Source organism: Sesamum indicum, linkage group LG11 (genome assembly GCF_026168435.1).
Source record: "Sesamum indicum cultivar Baizhima isolate 11 linkage group LG11, ASM2616843v1, whole genome shotgun sequence".
NCBI lineage: Eukaryota > Viridiplantae > Streptophyta > Magnoliopsida > Lamiales > Pedaliaceae > Sesamum > Sesamum indicum.
In genome coordinates, this window is record NC_142667.1 from 15,937,270 (window position 1) to 15,952,422 (window position 15,153).

At 36.8% G+C, this 15,153-nt stretch overlaps 4 protein-coding genes across 4 annotated transcripts; all 4 read right to left on the reverse strand.

The window, feature by feature from the left end:
* Positions 1-2,554: 2,554 nt before the first annotated feature.
* On the reverse strand, positions 2,555-5,224 carry LOC105174467 (laccase-17). The gene is made up of 6 exons (XM_011096586.3): positions 5,015-5,224; positions 4,767-4,918; positions 4,398-4,642; positions 4,126-4,254; positions 3,069-4,034; positions 2,555-2,927 (listed from the first exon to the last, which is right to left on the reverse strand). The coding sequence occupies exons 1-6, from the start codon at positions 5,126-5,128 to the stop codon at positions 2,797-2,799; spliced, it is 1,737 nt and encodes a 578-aa protein (XP_011094888.1). The 5' UTR covers positions 5,129-5,224; the 3' UTR covers positions 2,555-2,796.
* Positions 5,225-6,506: 1,282 nt separating this feature from the next.
* LOC105174468 (aspartic proteinase PCS1) lies at positions 6,507-8,229 on the reverse strand. The gene has a single exon (XM_011096587.3). The coding sequence runs from the start codon at positions 8,026-8,028 to the stop codon at positions 6,718-6,720; it is 1,311 nt and encodes a 436-aa protein (XP_011094889.1). The 5' UTR covers positions 8,029-8,229; the 3' UTR covers positions 6,507-6,717.
* Positions 8,230-9,349: 1,120 nt separating this feature from the next.
* On the reverse strand, positions 9,350-13,248 carry LOC105174469 (amino acid transporter AVT1D). The gene is made up of 11 exons (XM_011096588.3): positions 12,371-13,248; positions 11,822-12,087; positions 11,339-11,553; positions 11,229-11,252; positions 10,958-11,138; positions 10,643-10,862; positions 10,330-10,465; positions 10,048-10,213; positions 9,910-9,953; positions 9,766-9,828; positions 9,350-9,663 (listed from the first exon to the last, which is right to left on the reverse strand). The coding sequence occupies exons 1-11, from the start codon at positions 12,565-12,567 to the stop codon at positions 9,574-9,576; spliced, it is 1,602 nt and encodes a 533-aa protein (XP_011094890.1). The 5' UTR covers positions 12,568-13,248; the 3' UTR covers positions 9,350-9,573.
* Positions 13,249-13,569: 321 nt separating this feature from the next.
* Positions 13,570-14,287, reverse strand: LOC105174470 (uncharacterized). The gene is made up of 2 exons (XM_011096589.3): positions 13,944-14,287; positions 13,570-13,840 (listed from the first exon to the last, which is right to left on the reverse strand). The coding sequence occupies exons 1-2, from the start codon at positions 14,198-14,200 to the stop codon at positions 13,702-13,704; spliced, it is 396 nt and encodes a 131-aa protein (XP_011094891.1). The 5' UTR covers positions 14,201-14,287; the 3' UTR covers positions 13,570-13,701.
* Between the last annotated feature and the right edge of the window lie 866 nt (positions 14,288-15,153).

Genomic DNA, 15,153 nt, shown 5'->3' on the forward strand with positions numbered 1-15,153 from the left:
ATGCATGAGATTATATGTTCTCACATACAGGGATTATTTACTCAGTTGGAAAATGCCTTTTGGCACATCATTTTTTTCTTAAGTGATAATTTTATATGTATAATTACATCAATATTTGATAAATTAAATAATAAGATAAAAAATACCAATTAACATGGCCGATGAGATTCGATCATTGATCCTTTTGGCATTATTATACATATTGTATTATGTGAAGCACGATTTAATCTTAGGGGAGAAAAATTAGGAGGCATGTGCACTAATTAATAATATGCATACTTCTTTGTTTATTGCGTGCACTGATCTTAATGGTCAAGCAAATAAAAGGTTGCCTTTCAAGCGTTAATTAGGCGTCCAAACAGTGGCGTCTTTTTCGGGAACAGATGGACATGACTGAATGAGTTACCAGTTTGGTGGCTTCGTCCCATCCTTATCTCCATGCATTTTTCAATTTTCTTTTTTTTTTTTAAACTCAATTTGATTTGGTGTGGAATTTTAACTTAAAGTTGAAAAGGTGATGCTTCTATATTAATTTTTTTCTTCGTATGGTTGTGAATTAGTGTTGGCATACTCGCTCCCTTCTTTAATTATTATTTTAATTGAAAAAGATAATTTTGAGATCAGGAGAAAATTTATTTTTAATAAAAATACTCTTTTCTGTCACTCACTAAAAGAAATAATTAAATCATAAATTCGGGCAAAGGATTGTGCAGTTCTATGCCAGCTAAGAATTGTATACAACCCCCCATAATGTTACATTAATATGGTATCAATGTATTTTTAAATTTGAGCCCATAGACTCGAATTCTATTAGACGTATATGTATTTATCTCATTTTATATGAATTCATTAAATATAATATAATATTTTGTTGTGAGTAATTATTATAGTTAAAAGAAAAAAACTGTAGCAAATATAAATCAATCACGGCTTCGCAACGGTCATTGATCGTTGTTTCTGAGTTATTATAATTTATTTGTATTCTATACTCATATTAATATATTGATTATATCGATGTAATGTATTACTATTTTTAATTATATTAATGTATTGATCAAATTGATGTATAACTAAAAAAAATATATATATTTCCAAATTGGTTGAGATAATAGATAACACCGGACTTTTTCTATTAGATGGGTTCGGACGGGATAAAAAATCTATTACCATATATTCATATATATCACACAATAATGTTATGTTCATAGAATTTATATATGTTGCTGTATTTTTAAATTATAATTTTATATAATTATATATTTTTTTAATTTTAGAAAACGCAGTGTGATAAGAGTCATATCAGGGGGAGGGTGGGGTTAATTAAACATGCATGTGTTTCGGTGCATCTTTATTGCACCATATATGTAAGTCCCATTAAACATTATTAATTTTCAGTTTAACGGTTACTATTTTGTTTATACATTAAATTAAATTTACATGACATTAAAGTTGACATTGCTCTGACTAACATAATTTGTGTGTCTAGCGAACATATTATATTTTGAAATATTATTTGGGAAGACTTTAGGGTTTGAATTCTCAATCTTATTATTAGAGTAAGACCGGAAACTTATAATTTTAGTCTATAAAAAGGGATGGGCAATTTTGTAATTTTATATAGATTTATTTTAATAATTTTATCCTAATAATTTTAAAATTTTCGCACTTTGAAGATAAAAATGGCTATAAAAATAGCTGAAAAAGTGCATTCAAATAAACTAGTCACAAGCATGCATGTCCCGTGCATTTTTCCGATCATGTCAGCAAATTCCAGCCATTGTTCTCCTCAATGATATTTTAAATTATAGAATAAAATTATAAAAAAAATAATTTATTCATAACTAAAATTATCACCTCCATATTTAGGGGAGTACAATTGCAATTTTTTCCGGTAAAGACCTCATAAGAACCAAAATTAAAATAAATTGATTAAATAATTAAATTAATGATTCTTTAATGAAACATTTGGATGAACCAAAGGTATAATATATATATATATATATATAATATATATATATATATATTTAGAAATGGAGTAGCGGAATTTGTTTCTGTTTTAAATACCATAGCCCACAGCGAACGACGTCTGATACAGTGTATTGTAGTGCATGGAAACATCTATTCATTAGATATTTTACACTAGTTGGTATGATTCGTCTTTTCTGTGTGTATATAATAAATAATTATTTATATTTTAAAATATATTATAAATAACAATAAAAAATATAAAACAACACATCACATTTAATAAATAAATAAAGAAATAAAATAAAACTAATTCAGAGATATTATCGAAACAAAAAAAATTGGTGTAAATAAAATTTTTATATTAATATAGATAGATAGCACAGATCATACAGATGAGAAGAAGAATTTGAGTTGAGGTAATTGAAAACACATAAGGATATTTTCGATAATTTTAAAAGTTAGTGACCGTCTAAATAATCACTATTTATGAGAAAAAGTAAAATTTTCTTTTTTATATAATATAGTATAGAAGTATAGATACTGAAGTGAAAAACTGTGGACACAAAAAATGAAACAGAGTACTCACTTAATAAAGTAAAATTTTATTGAACTCATTTAGTATTACAAATTGAAGATCACAAAGTAGTCAACGTAATTTGAATCGATTGACAAAATGACAGCAGAAGAAATAACAAAGTCAATGCCGCAGATTAACCGGGAGGGGGCGAGTCAGCTCTGTTAAAGTGAAGGAAGCAACAAAACCAAAACGAGGAAGGAAGAAGAGAGAAATTCAGGGCCATTTTTTATAAGAAAAACTCTGCCATTTTATCAGCATTTGGGAAGATCAGCAGGCGGAGGAAGGAGCTTTTGATTGGGAAGCTTTCCATCCAACACAAGCCATGCCATCTTCAAACCCCAGCTCGTGTGGACTTCCAGGTGACAGTGCATGAACCATACACCTGATCAATAATTAGCAGCCATTCAGATATTGAAATGAATAAACAATAAATATTACTTGCATCCCGTGGCCTTGGGTTCGGTCAAGCACAGTCAACCACACCATATCCACCTAAAACATTATATTTCATTGTTTTACCAACCTGGATTATCCGCCAAGAACCGAATAGCAACCCATCCACCGGCGGGCACGCCAACAGTGTTCCTCTCAATCGGGTCAACAAGATTGAAGTTTTTCAGGTCTGTATTTGGATCATAGTTGCCGAATCCTTGTCCAACGATGAAGAAATTGAATCCATGCAGATGGAGAGGATGGCTCTCAGCCCCAAGAATACTGGTATCCTGCAAGACTAACTCCACACTGGTGTTGAAGGGCAAAACCATAAGTTTTGTCCCGTTTGCCACCATAGTGTTGTTTGGAGGGTTTCCAGTGTAGTTGAACCAGTGGAATGGACTGATTGGAAAATCTGGGCTGTAAACGCCGCTGGATTGGCCCGTGTAATGGGCTTGGAGGAGAGCTGTTGTGGGCTGCACAAACGAAATATTACTGACAGCTGCTGCAAATTTAGTGCCATTCGGGCCCTGACAGGTTCGGTTTTTATCACAAGGGTGTGTTCCCAATCCCACTGTGAAGAAGAACTGTTTATCTACCTTTTGGGGAACATTAGCAGGGAACTGAGGAGTGGCTAAGCTACGCAGCTTTTTAGAGAAATTTGTGGCGAACATAGTGTCATTTAGAGCTGGCAGAATTGGCTTGTAAAGGGGTAGCTTTTTCATTGAGAGGGCAGAATGACGAAGTGGGGCTTGGTATTCTAATATTCCAGCAACAGTGGAGTTGTCGAAAGTGCCTTGACCTGTGACATAGGGCCTAGCAGTCATGAGGAAAGTGGCACCTGGGAACTTTGGTTTAGTCTTAAGAAGAACATTTGTGGTCTGTCCAGGGGTGATCAGAATTGTGTCGGTCTCAAAGGGTTTCACATAAATCGCATCAGCATCAACAACTGTAAGGCTGTGATTTGCGATACTAAAGAAAAGCTCATCATTCAGTGCAGCGTTGATCATGCGGAGGAGGTAAGTCTTTCCAGGCTTTACCTTAAGCTTGAACGTATCTGTAGTCAAGAACATGTATGTATAATTATGACTAAATGTTTGAATCCTTTTTCTAAATATATAAATGGAAAGCTAATCATCTCTGATTACCTTTGGCAGAGCAATTGTACAACGGCCCCGGAAGCCCATTGATGGTGTAGGCGTCGGAGACGTTTGGACCTCCACCTGTCTGTAAAGCTTGGCTGATTATGGCTTCCGTATCTGCATTGAACCATTCTCCTGGAAACCAAGGGTACGTATATGTTAGTTAGGCAAATCATCTCAACTAGTTTTGAGACTACCATTGCGTAAGAATTTTCCGAAAGGTACGTAGTAAGGTGTTTGATGAAATACATATGCAGAAGAATAGCTAGACTATATACCAAATATGATGGGGACTTCCTTGTAGGGTTTCTCAAAAGGATAAGGTACGTTTTTCTTTGGAAGGATGATCAAAGGCCCATAAACAGTCGATCTTAGCCACGAAATATGTGCATGCCAGAAAAGGGTTCCTCGTTGGCCAACCACAGTGAAATTATACACGTAGCTCTGCCCAGTTTGTATGGGGCACTGGGTAATATAGGCTGGCCCATCTGCCCATCCGCTGCGAAGCTGTCTAATGCCATGCCTGTTACATATATATTAATTTTAAGATTAGTTCGTCAACCTTGTTCTCATGAAGTTTCAACTGAAGTGAATGGAAAAACAAGAAAGAAAGCAATAAGCTGTAAGAGTAGTTATTGCATGCATACCAATGGATGGTAATATTGTTGGAAACATGGTTAGTGACTTTTATAAGTAGGCGGTCGCCCTCCCTTGCCACAACGCGAGGTCCAGGAAATTGCCCATTTACGGTGACTATACTTTTGGTGTGACATAATCGTGTAACGTTTTGCATCTTGATCTGAACGATGCAGGATAACGAAATAAACATAGTTAGTTGTACTGAATATTTGTGAAAGTACAACGTAAAGTAGGGATATATAATAATTAAGCATACATTGAAGTGGTAATGCCTGGTGGCGGCCTGCACAGGCTGAGGAAGCAGACACAATGCCATGAACGCGACAAAGAATCCCATGGAAACAAGTAAGTGATGAGAGGCAGTGCCCATTTTCTGTCTTCCTGAGGTGGAATGTGGAAAGGCTTTTAAGGGATTAGGCTATGAGAGGAGCTCTTATCTTTTTTCTTGTGGTACTGCTGGAACAAAGCCACTGTGCTCTTATAGTGGTGTTGAAGGGGTGGGGTGGGTGTTTGGTAATTGGTTAGGTAATGAAAATTGAAATATTTTTAAAGAGGAGGAACATGGAAATTCTTCAAAACGAGCAAAATCACATTACTGTATTTTTCTAGGACCAAACTATAGTTGGAAAACAACTTTAGAGTGCTGTCAAAGACAATCTACTTGTGTTCTGACCCCTTTCATGTTCTCCCTCTCAAATCTTTACTTATGATGTTTCATTTGACAACTGAGCCATGATATCGACCATCCCCTCGCCAGAAGAAGAAATATTGTACTCCTAACTACCGATTTAGCCCAGATTTGTCAATGAACTCATAGATGAAAAAAAGAGTAGGAATCTAGAAGAATATATATATATATTTATATACAGGCGGTCTTCATTTCGGTTTCTTAATTAATCCGCTTTGCTAAGTGATCATACATATGTACAAGTTGATTACTGGATGAAATGGAATTGCTGAATTTGGTCATGAGTTTCATATAGTGATTGAATGAATTTGTTTGTAAAAAGGAGTGAGATTAATATTGGTGAAGCTTCTAAACAGGATATGCTTCATCATAAAGCATACCAACATGTAACCATGAAGAATTTGCTGTAAATGACACAAAATTCAATAAATATACCTATCAATATAAGATTGTCAAATTGTCATGAAGTAGAGGTGAGAGAGGAACAACTGATAAGCTGAAGTTGGTGGCTATGGAGTTGTCACTCTTTTACAAATAAGCTTCCCCTACATTCAAGTAATTAAATTAATAACAAAAATTAACTATATATATATATATATGTATAAAGTAGGTCCATTTGTTTAAAATTTGAGCACTTTCCTCCCAAGCAAGGAAATTGCAATATGTATCAAATGATACCAAGATGCATCATGAATTTCATGCAAAGCAATGCTTCTACAGCTTTAATCATTTCATGTAATTTTTCTCATTAAGTAAACTTCTAGAAAATCTTGTTTTCCACTAATTCAAGAAATTTTAACTCAACACTTTTTCAGATATTATTTATTGTGAAAGCCTTGTTGGCTCATGATTTGGTTTATCAAATTTTCATTTGTTTCCTTTCCAAAAATGATAAGTTTGTAATTGGTAAGTTATTGGGCCGGGCTTTACACGAAATCAATTGAATCACTAACAATCCGCATATATCTGTACTATATGTGAATGTGATATACCCACTCCAATTTATGAATGTGAACATTCAACAATATATGTTACTTCACCAGCTCCATGAGAATTCCAATGATCAAAAAATTTTGAACCACTCAATTTATTTTTGCATCAATCCACACCAACTAATAAAGGCAATGTACACAAACGGGGCAGATCCAAAAAATTGTAGTCATACAAAAACAATAGAGAGGGAAACCGGAAGGACAATCATCTTCCCTTGCTTCCCTTGGTACTTATATCTCCGACCGCCGGCGAGCGCTGTGAGTCCGTTGCACGTGACTTTAGTGATAAATACCAAATCTTTGCCCTGCCAGATCGCATCGCACTTTAGCAACTCCTATCCTTGATTTTTCAAGATCAAACTCCATCCAAATGTTCTGTTGATGGTGATGCCCTATAATGTATGCTTCGATGGCCAACAGGTCGGAGTTCCCAAATGTGAAGCAATGCACTGAATCATTTCCCCTTATCTCATCTGGAACCCGGTACAGCAACCGTTCTCCGGATACTGTTATCTCGGCGCCCCGGAATACTAAACTCACTGGTGGCAATTCGGGTAATCCCGACGAGTTTATGGGTATCAGAAAACACAAGTCAAACGCCCCTTGGAACACGAAATTTGGATCTTCCAGGACCCGTAAAACACTCGCTGTTTGGTTTATAAACTCATTCCTCAATGCAGTGTAAGCCGGCCCGAGAAGGAAGGTAAACTGGGTGCCGGAGTCAACCATGGTTTGACCCGCCCCAGTGTGATCGGGTTCGAATATGGACTTCGGTAGTTGCAACAACTTTTGCGAGACCTTAATGCCCTCAAGTTGGACAGTGTAGGCTACCCTATCAAAGTAAGGCAAAGGGGTGGAAATTTGGATCAAAGGGGTGTAATTCAAGGGCAAAAGCCACGTAAAATTCGAGTCGCCAAACAGCAAAATACCCGAAAAGTCCGAACCCGATATGCAGTAAGAGAATTTCTTGAACCCCATTTGAGAAACAAAAGAAAGAGACCCTCGGTTCATTCCCATCAACCCGGTAGTCTTAGAATCCTCATCCGAATTGCTACTAAAACCCGAATCCATGCACCCAAATATCGTGCCCGGAAAGTGTGAACCCGAAAAGGTAAAATTATCCATAGCCAAATTTCCTTCCGAAGATGAGGCGTCAGCATACGAGAGGATGGCATGGCAGAGATTCTTGGAATCGCATGAAGCGGGTATGGAGAAATCTTGGGTTTGGGTCGTGCACGTAGGCGAAGAGCAAGCGATGGGAGTGTAAGACAATGATCTGGTAGGGTCGAAAACGGGTCTGTCCCTTTGGGTAGTGTTGCATTGCAGCCAGGATAGCTCACTGCCTGTGTCCAGGACCATGGTAACATTCTGCGGCGGCGTGCCTACAGCCAGCGAAACTGTGAGAGTGACATTGTGAGTGAAGGGCAGCTTGCTTGGAGGTGATTGAATTTCTTGGGTTTTCAGTGGCAAGACTAGAACATTAGTCGCATTTGATTTAGATACTAGCAATGGTCCTGCTAATGAAAAGAAAAAGCGCATTTGGAGTGTTACAAAGAAGGCAGAGACACAGAATAGAGAGTGGATGTTCATGATTTGAATTGGAATGAAACCTTAAGAGAATTTGTGTCGAATTTTAAGGGATCGTGTCGAAGAAGATGATCAGAAAAGATGAGTGGAATTATCAGTGAGATATGTTGTGAGTTTATGGGACAGAGGGGTTTGAGGAATCTTCAGCTTTTGTGAACCAAAGAAAAGAGATCAAAGACGGGACAGCACGGGAGGCCATGATGACAAACAGGACGACACCGTCTTGGCGGCTTCTAAGGTTGAAAACGCCAAGTTACCTACCATTAATCTTGGTCGGTCGGTTGTTTGTTTATTATCCGCTCATTACAACATTCAACTCAACTTCGTCAAATTTAAACTTCCAACGCAGTTAATTAAGCTCTTAATCATTATTTAATTAAAATGTGAACATTAAGCTTCTTAAACTATATTTATTTCCGAGTTGTAGCTCCTTTATTCAGAAAGGAAGAATCTTTCTTGTGACTGTGATCAGAACCAATGAAGTTGCCCAATTGTTTATTAGTTTTTAATTGTCCACACCAGATATTTTTTATAGTTCCGTAGTAGGCTTTGATGAGGTAGGTAGGAATTCAAGGCAGGGATTAGTAGTAGCAGTGGGAGCATTAAGTGCTTCTCAAGACAATAAATGTCGGGCGACGAAGATTATCTAATATCACCTGTCAGTTAGGTAGAAGGCTGGAAATATAGCTAACATATATACCAACTTAGAAGGAAATTTACAAATCAATGCAACTAATAAATCTGTCCCTGATGGTAGAGAGGACCCTTTATCCGGAAGTTGATCATATTCCTGTCTGTTTTGTAATTTTTTGTCGTTGCCTAGACATAACGGTAGGAAAAAGGCCAAAGAGAGATGTTAGATGAAAAAGAAGAAGAAAAAGTACTTTTACAACCCAATAAAGTGAAAAAGGAGAGGGAATGATCTGTTGAAACTGCAGGCTATGATTTTCATTTATTTACCAGAAACAGGGCTTTATACTTTATAGTGAACGGAAATTGACTGCAAAATGGGGCAGAAACCAGTTCACCAGAAGAATATGCTACCCTAGGTGACTTTATTTGATGCTCAACTCCTCAGCTTAAGTGCACGTGTGAGCACATGCTTTGTTGAATACGGGAATGGCAAAGAATTGGCAGTGGGGTCAATCAGGTCAGGGGAATCGAGCCTCGGCCCCAGTTCTTGTTGTCGGAGAAAAAGAATGGGTTCAATGTTTTCAAAAATCCTATGTTGCTGTCTAACAATTGTTAGATAATGCTGCCTTAGATTTGTTCGTAATCATACATTAGTCAACATCACATTATCTCACAACAGCTCTTTCCTTGATTTTTCGCATGAGCAAGTTTGGTAGAGATATATGACAACCGCAGACTCATGAAGAGTTTGTTTTCATTATTTTGGTCATTTCTTCTCCTAACAAATTGATCTTTACCTGAATTCTGTCTGACTCTACCGAACAACAGCGCCCTGACCCTGAGCCTAAGAGTTTCAGATTCTATATGGATGACTTCTACAAAGTACAAGAACCATTTGCTACAACCAAGAGTCTGCTATTTGTCAGCGATCCTTGTGATTGCTGAATACGTGCCAACAATGGCACAAATAACTCCCACAGTCATGATTAAGTAGCAACCTGTAATCTGACAATGAGAAAGTTTTAATCAGGTAAATTACTAACATTTGGATGTCAGTTCAGGGCAAAGACAACATAAAAAAATGAAAAGGATAGAAAGAAAATGTACCTGAACTTTTGTTAGTCTCCCTTTGTCTATTCTCATGTAGCAAGCACATGGTAAGATTACAGACTGTTTGTTGAGCAACAGGGGTGTTAGCACAACATTAAAGTTGAACATAGGCATTTAAGGAAAAAGTACTAGATAACTCACCACTAGCATGACAAGTAAGGATCCAATTAGGGCCATCAAGGATCCTGTAAATTCAGTTTTCAATGGTTTTGGTCAGCCCAGAAGGGGTCGTGTAATGGTTGCAGTTGAAAACAGATCATATCCAGTGGAGGTGCTTACCGAAGTATGGAACTGCCAAAGCCACAACCAATGTTGAAACCACGAGACACGTCCTGACGAGTACAGACATAGTGTGAGATCTAAGCTGAGCCGCAGGCAAAAGTTCTTCTATGCCCAATGCGACAGGGGTGATTGACAAACCAAACTTTGTCAGAGGGGCTAGAACCTGAAAACATGGTTCGTACACAGTTGCTATGCTGCACTTTAAAACTTGGTGTGCAGAAAGTGGAATTCTCGCAGTTTCTCTATAAACATGTATCGAGAAAAGCAAGCCTTTCTTACCACAGACCATCCAGCAATATCTGAAGCGACAAAGTTTGTGGGTAGATTTAAAGTGAACTGGGGGTTTGTGGCTTCACCAAACATCAAAAACCCACACACTGCTACGCCAGCATACAGTAAAGCGGCAACTAGAAAGCTGCATTATTATTTGGATGTCAAAAGAAAATTCTGTTCATGAAACTTTTCAAGGGAAAAAATGCTTATTTCGTCAGCTTGAATGACAAGAAGTCTGTAGTCGAAACATTCTTGAAAACAAGCATTCAAGTTTCTGAAAGATTGGTATAGAATGAAACTTGTCAAGGTCAGCAGTTACCTGATAACTAGAACTGAAGGAAATCGGGAGGGCTCCTTCATGGAGGAATAGATGTTTGGAAAGACTGAATGGCTACCGTAGCAGAAGCTGTATATACCAATTGTAATTGGTAATTTTGTATAGTCCAATGCTTTTCCACTAGGATGGAATCCAACGTCAGTAGCCACGCCAACCCACAACAAGCAGAGCACGACAAGAGCCAAAGTCACCACTCCACCAGCTGGAAAATGAAAAATAGATCATAAAGATAAAATCAGGGAGTTCCGATATTTTGAAAAGTCAATCCTAGAAGGTAAAGAAAAACTAATCATGGACCTGAAATGAATGAAAGCAAACTGAGATTTCTGAGCCAAACTGTAGGAAGAATAACAAGTGTGGAAGCAATGGCACAGACTTGATACGAGTCGAGATGAATTCCAGCAACATCCATTTGGACATTTGGAAAAGAGGCAGCCAGGTTATCACTCATCATGATCAAGAATTCCACACATGAAGACTGCAATGAATAACTTTTGGGTTTCAGCTAGTACAGCAGTGGAAAAAGAGAACTTCAAATAAGCCAGTATCAGATTAGAAGTTTACATACATATAGTTCCACATACAGGATGGCCTGCAGTTATCCAAATTCAATTTGTTAGCGGCGAGATAGTCATCTCCATTAACGAAACATACTACTCAATGCTTAGATATACTTACGGCAATACATATTCGACCACGTAAGCCAAAAGCAGCCTGACCAATATCTGGATAAGTCTGGAGATGCGGGGAGCTCTCCAAACATCTCTTCAATAAGATCCCAGTGTAGCAGGTTATGGTTCCCAAGGTACAGAGAATCAGGATACTGAACCAACCCCCTTCTTTCAGGGCATAAGGGGTTGATAGGATTCCAATGCCACATAGAGCATTTATGGCTGCATTCACAGATGATGATGATTTGAACATGCACCGTTGAAATGTTAAGTCATATAATTTATATGTAGACCCATCATGGAAAACAAAGTTCAGCATAGAAGAAATCAAGTCTGATGCTTGAAGAACAAAGCAGGGTTGCAGTCACATTAGCAATATTATAGTATTTTTATGAAATTTAGGCCTCTAAACATAATTACGTTGCAAGTAAAACTATAAAAATGCATTGATGAACCATGGCCAAGATTCATGATGGTATATGCAAATTACCGTTCAGAAGTGACTGGGTGTACGAACACTGGTCGGTTGGTGGCAGTTCACTTACAGAATGCGTCAGTTCACAAATTGTTGATTCCTTTACAGGAATTGGTGAGGGAAAATCTGTGTCTACGCTTGTTGATGATACGAGGGGCTTAAATAGAGAAGATTCAGTGTCCAATGTCTGCGATCTTTTGTCTGCTGAAGCCAAGAAAGAGTTGTCTTTTAAATAGCTGATTGATGGAGGTGTCATGCTTGTATACATGTCCATTGACCGCCTTCATAATTCAGTAGAAGAGTTATCAGTTCATCTGTTAGCATACAGAAAACATCACCACTAATCATGTCCTCATCCTCTTCTAAGTCGTTTATTTTCCAGATGAACTTATCAAACAGTTACGGAACTTATAGGCGAGAAACGAGGTTTTTCGACATACATGCATGCAAATATCATTCAGTTGATGAAACACATTACTATAATCTGAGTGGATGAGGAATGAAGCAACAAAAACAATTCCAAACATTGAAAGACTCAAAAATAGTGCAATGCAGTATGTATACCTGTAACTTTGAGGCCAAAAGGTAGAAGCATCGTGATCAAGGCAATCAGAAGAAAGGCCTCCTCGGCAGGGGCCTGTAATATCAGACTCAGTATCGTACTCTAGATCATGGCAAACCCTTTCAGCCTCGTTCTCTTCATCATCCGTTTCAATTTCAATCGCGCGGTCCGGTCCCAATTCTTTTTCCAGCTGCTGCATCACTCTATATATGATGTCCCAATAAAAACAGTTGATTAAACAAATGTATGAAATGTTATGTTCCAGGCCTCTTTCAGCTTTCTGTTTCTAACAAGAACATGGGAAAATACCTCAGACGTAGGAAGAGGAAGATTTGGTTTTTTTGTTGGAAGAGAAAGAAAAGGTTGGGCTCGGTGTTGAGATACAAAATATGATGAATGAATTCTTCAAATTTTCAGACGGATGACAATCAATTTGTGTTGCTTGTTTTCTCCAAGGAGACAAGACCAGAGTTCCAGATCAACGCTAACAAGGACAAAACAAGAACTAGATCCTTGAAGATGCACCAACGAACGGGCTGCTATTTCTACGCTTCACCACCCAACTCGGGGTGAAGTGAACTACTTATATTCGAGATAGTATTTTATCCCTGGACATCTTTAACTACTCCTAAATCAATTTCCTTTAAGTTTTACAACTCTGAATGTTCTAGTTTTCTACTCTAAATTCAATTCCTCGCAATCAATTATATGATAAGCACAAATTTATTTAGAAGGTAATTAGATTAGATTGAATCCAACCATATTTAAAATGGAATTGCAAAATTTGCGGAAGTCTATTTAATTGAGATTATTCAGCTTGATTAATTCTAGTTTATCCATACCACATATATGGAACATTACAAAAGAGTAGTAGTTACCAGGACCACAATATTTATTAATATTTCTTTCCATAATATAATGTTGCTCTATGATTAGTCTCAATTATAAATGTTACATAACATGAAATCATCAGAATTAAGCAAATTATCAGAACCCGGTCAACACCTTATCGTGAATATTGCGATTACTAGCAAGGTGACTTTCCCTATTTTTTTATTTATAGATCAATCGATATATATTTAAATTCAAAAATTTGAGTTAATATATTAATAATTTTATCAAATTCCAAACGAACAAATAAGTTTTAAAAAAAAAAGAAAATAAGAAACTATTATAAAAAATTAACATATACCCACTCAAAAGCAACAAAGAAAATTAAGTCGCATTTCAGAAGTTTAGGACAAACTTGAGAGTAAACTTTGTCCACATATGATGATATATGCTTAATTACTGAATCTTTACAAGTACACAAACATATACACAAATTTCATGTCTATTTGTCAATTTGGTTGAGCTTGCCAAGACCGTTGCACCGGGCACATACGATTTGAAGCTCATCTTTCCTTGCCGCATTTGCCCTCAAGGTCGACCCTGATTTCCTCACAAATCCTGCTCCATCACATTCTGGGCACCTGAACAACCACATACACGTTTGCTGTTATTACAAATTATGTCATGTATTTATACTGGGAAAAAAGGAGCAAGAGTTAGTTAGAGAGCAGAGATTTTTCTAACAGGTCTTTGCGAGAGAACAGGGCTGGAAAAGCAGTTCCAAGCAAGGCCACTGTGCATGCGCCCACGAGTAGATAGGTGGTTCCGTCGGCTGAAACATCTCCAGCGGCGGCAACCACCGTCAGCTGCTTTCTGTCATTAGTTTTCTGCCGCTGTGAAAACTTTGAACCCAAGAATGTGGTGGCGCTGCAGAGAGATGGAGCCGGTTTCTTGATTGAATTCGTAGAGAACAGCGCTTGCATTTGAACAATGGACGCCATCTCAGTCTGTTGTGTGGCTATTTGTTTGGTTTTTTGAGCATGAAAAGATAGAGATTTTATAGCAGCAATCACAGATTTTTGCAGAGGGAAAGTGGATAAGGCAGGGACACATCCGCGCCCTGGAATTCTTGTAAGTTTTATTACTGGATAAAAAGGTCCCACTTTGATGACTTTGTCAACTCTCAGTTTTCACTGATTTTCCAGTCAAATTATCTGCAATTCCCCAAATCCCACGTTTTCAGTTATCCATTTCTTCAAAATTGCAATTGAAAGATCATGTTGGGTTGTGGGATGTGGACTTGAAATTTTGAACTACAAGTTCATAATTACGAGGCAACATTGGATTTCTCAGTATCACAAGTTAACATCAATAATCAACTTCAAATTCCTATGGATTTCTTTAAAGTTTTAGTTGAAAAATCGAAAACTAATGACTTTTGGGGAGTGTTTTCGGTGATTACTAAATATTACTTTTCAACTTTAGACTTTAAAAAGATATTTTTTTGATATTTCTGAAATATCAACTTCTACTTTTGAAATTGCTAAAATAATATTTTTAGGCCAACGACTGGAAATACATTGGGGTGCTTATAGTTCCTTTGGCTTTTTTATAAATAAATCTAACTACAGTTTTTACTATTTTACCCTTATGATGTTAATTTTAATTCAACTTTAAAGTTTAAATCAAAATTTTAAATAATTTGAATAATTTAACAATAATTAAAATTACACTTTCACATATTTAATCTTTCAGAATATTTATATTTCATTTGCTATATTATTGAATTACATTATTTCTACATCATTAAAAAAATATGAACTAAAACTGTGATTAATTAATAAAATCATATTTTTTTGCAGTCATGCAAATTTAATTATTGTGCATGAATCAACAATTATATTATTTTGTTAGAGCATTGTTCAATTAAATATTCAATTTTTATATTAATATT

What these genes read in the sequence shown, in the direction of transcription:
- LOC105174467 (XM_011096586.3), bottom strand. Translation starts at nt 5,128, where the DNA reads ATGGGCACTGCCTCTCATCACTTACTTGTTTCCATGGGATTCTTTGTC. An exon ending in CCAGGCATTACCACTTCAAT is followed by an intron (nt 4,919 to 5,014) that starts GTATGCTTAATT and finishes TGCATCGTTCAG; the next exon opens with ATCAAGATGCAAAACGTTAC. An exon ending in AACAATATTACCATCCATTG is followed by an intron (nt 4,643 to 4,766) that starts GTATGCATGCAA and finishes TATATGTAACAG; the next exon opens with GCATGGCATTAGACAGCTTC.
- LOC105174469 (XM_011096588.3), bottom strand. Translation starts at nt 12,567, where the DNA reads ATGCAGCAGCTGGAAAAAGAATTGGGACCGGACCGCGCGATTGAAATT. An exon ending in CACCCAGTCACTTCTGAACG is followed by an intron (nt 11,554 to 11,821) that starts GTAATTTGCATA and finishes CTGTGAATGCAG; the next exon opens with CCATAAATGCTCTATGTGGC. An exon ending in ATATTGCTGGATGGTCTGTG is followed by an intron (nt 10,214 to 10,329) that starts GTAAGAAAGGCT and finishes CCATGTTTTCAG; the next exon opens with GTTCTAGCCCCTCTGACAAA.
- LOC105174470 (XM_011096589.3), bottom strand. Translation starts at nt 14,200, where the DNA reads ATGGCGTCCATTGTTCAAATGCAAGCGCTGTTCTCTACGAATTCAATC. An exon ending in CTGTTCTCTCGCAAAGACCT is followed by an intron (nt 13,841 to 13,943) that starts GTTAGAAAAATC and finishes GTGGTTGTTCAG; the next exon opens with GTGCCCAGAATGTGATGGAG.
- LOC105174468 (XM_011096587.3), bottom strand. Translation starts at nt 8,028, where the DNA reads ATGAACATCCACTCTCTATTCTGTGTCTCTGCCTTCTTTGTAACACTC.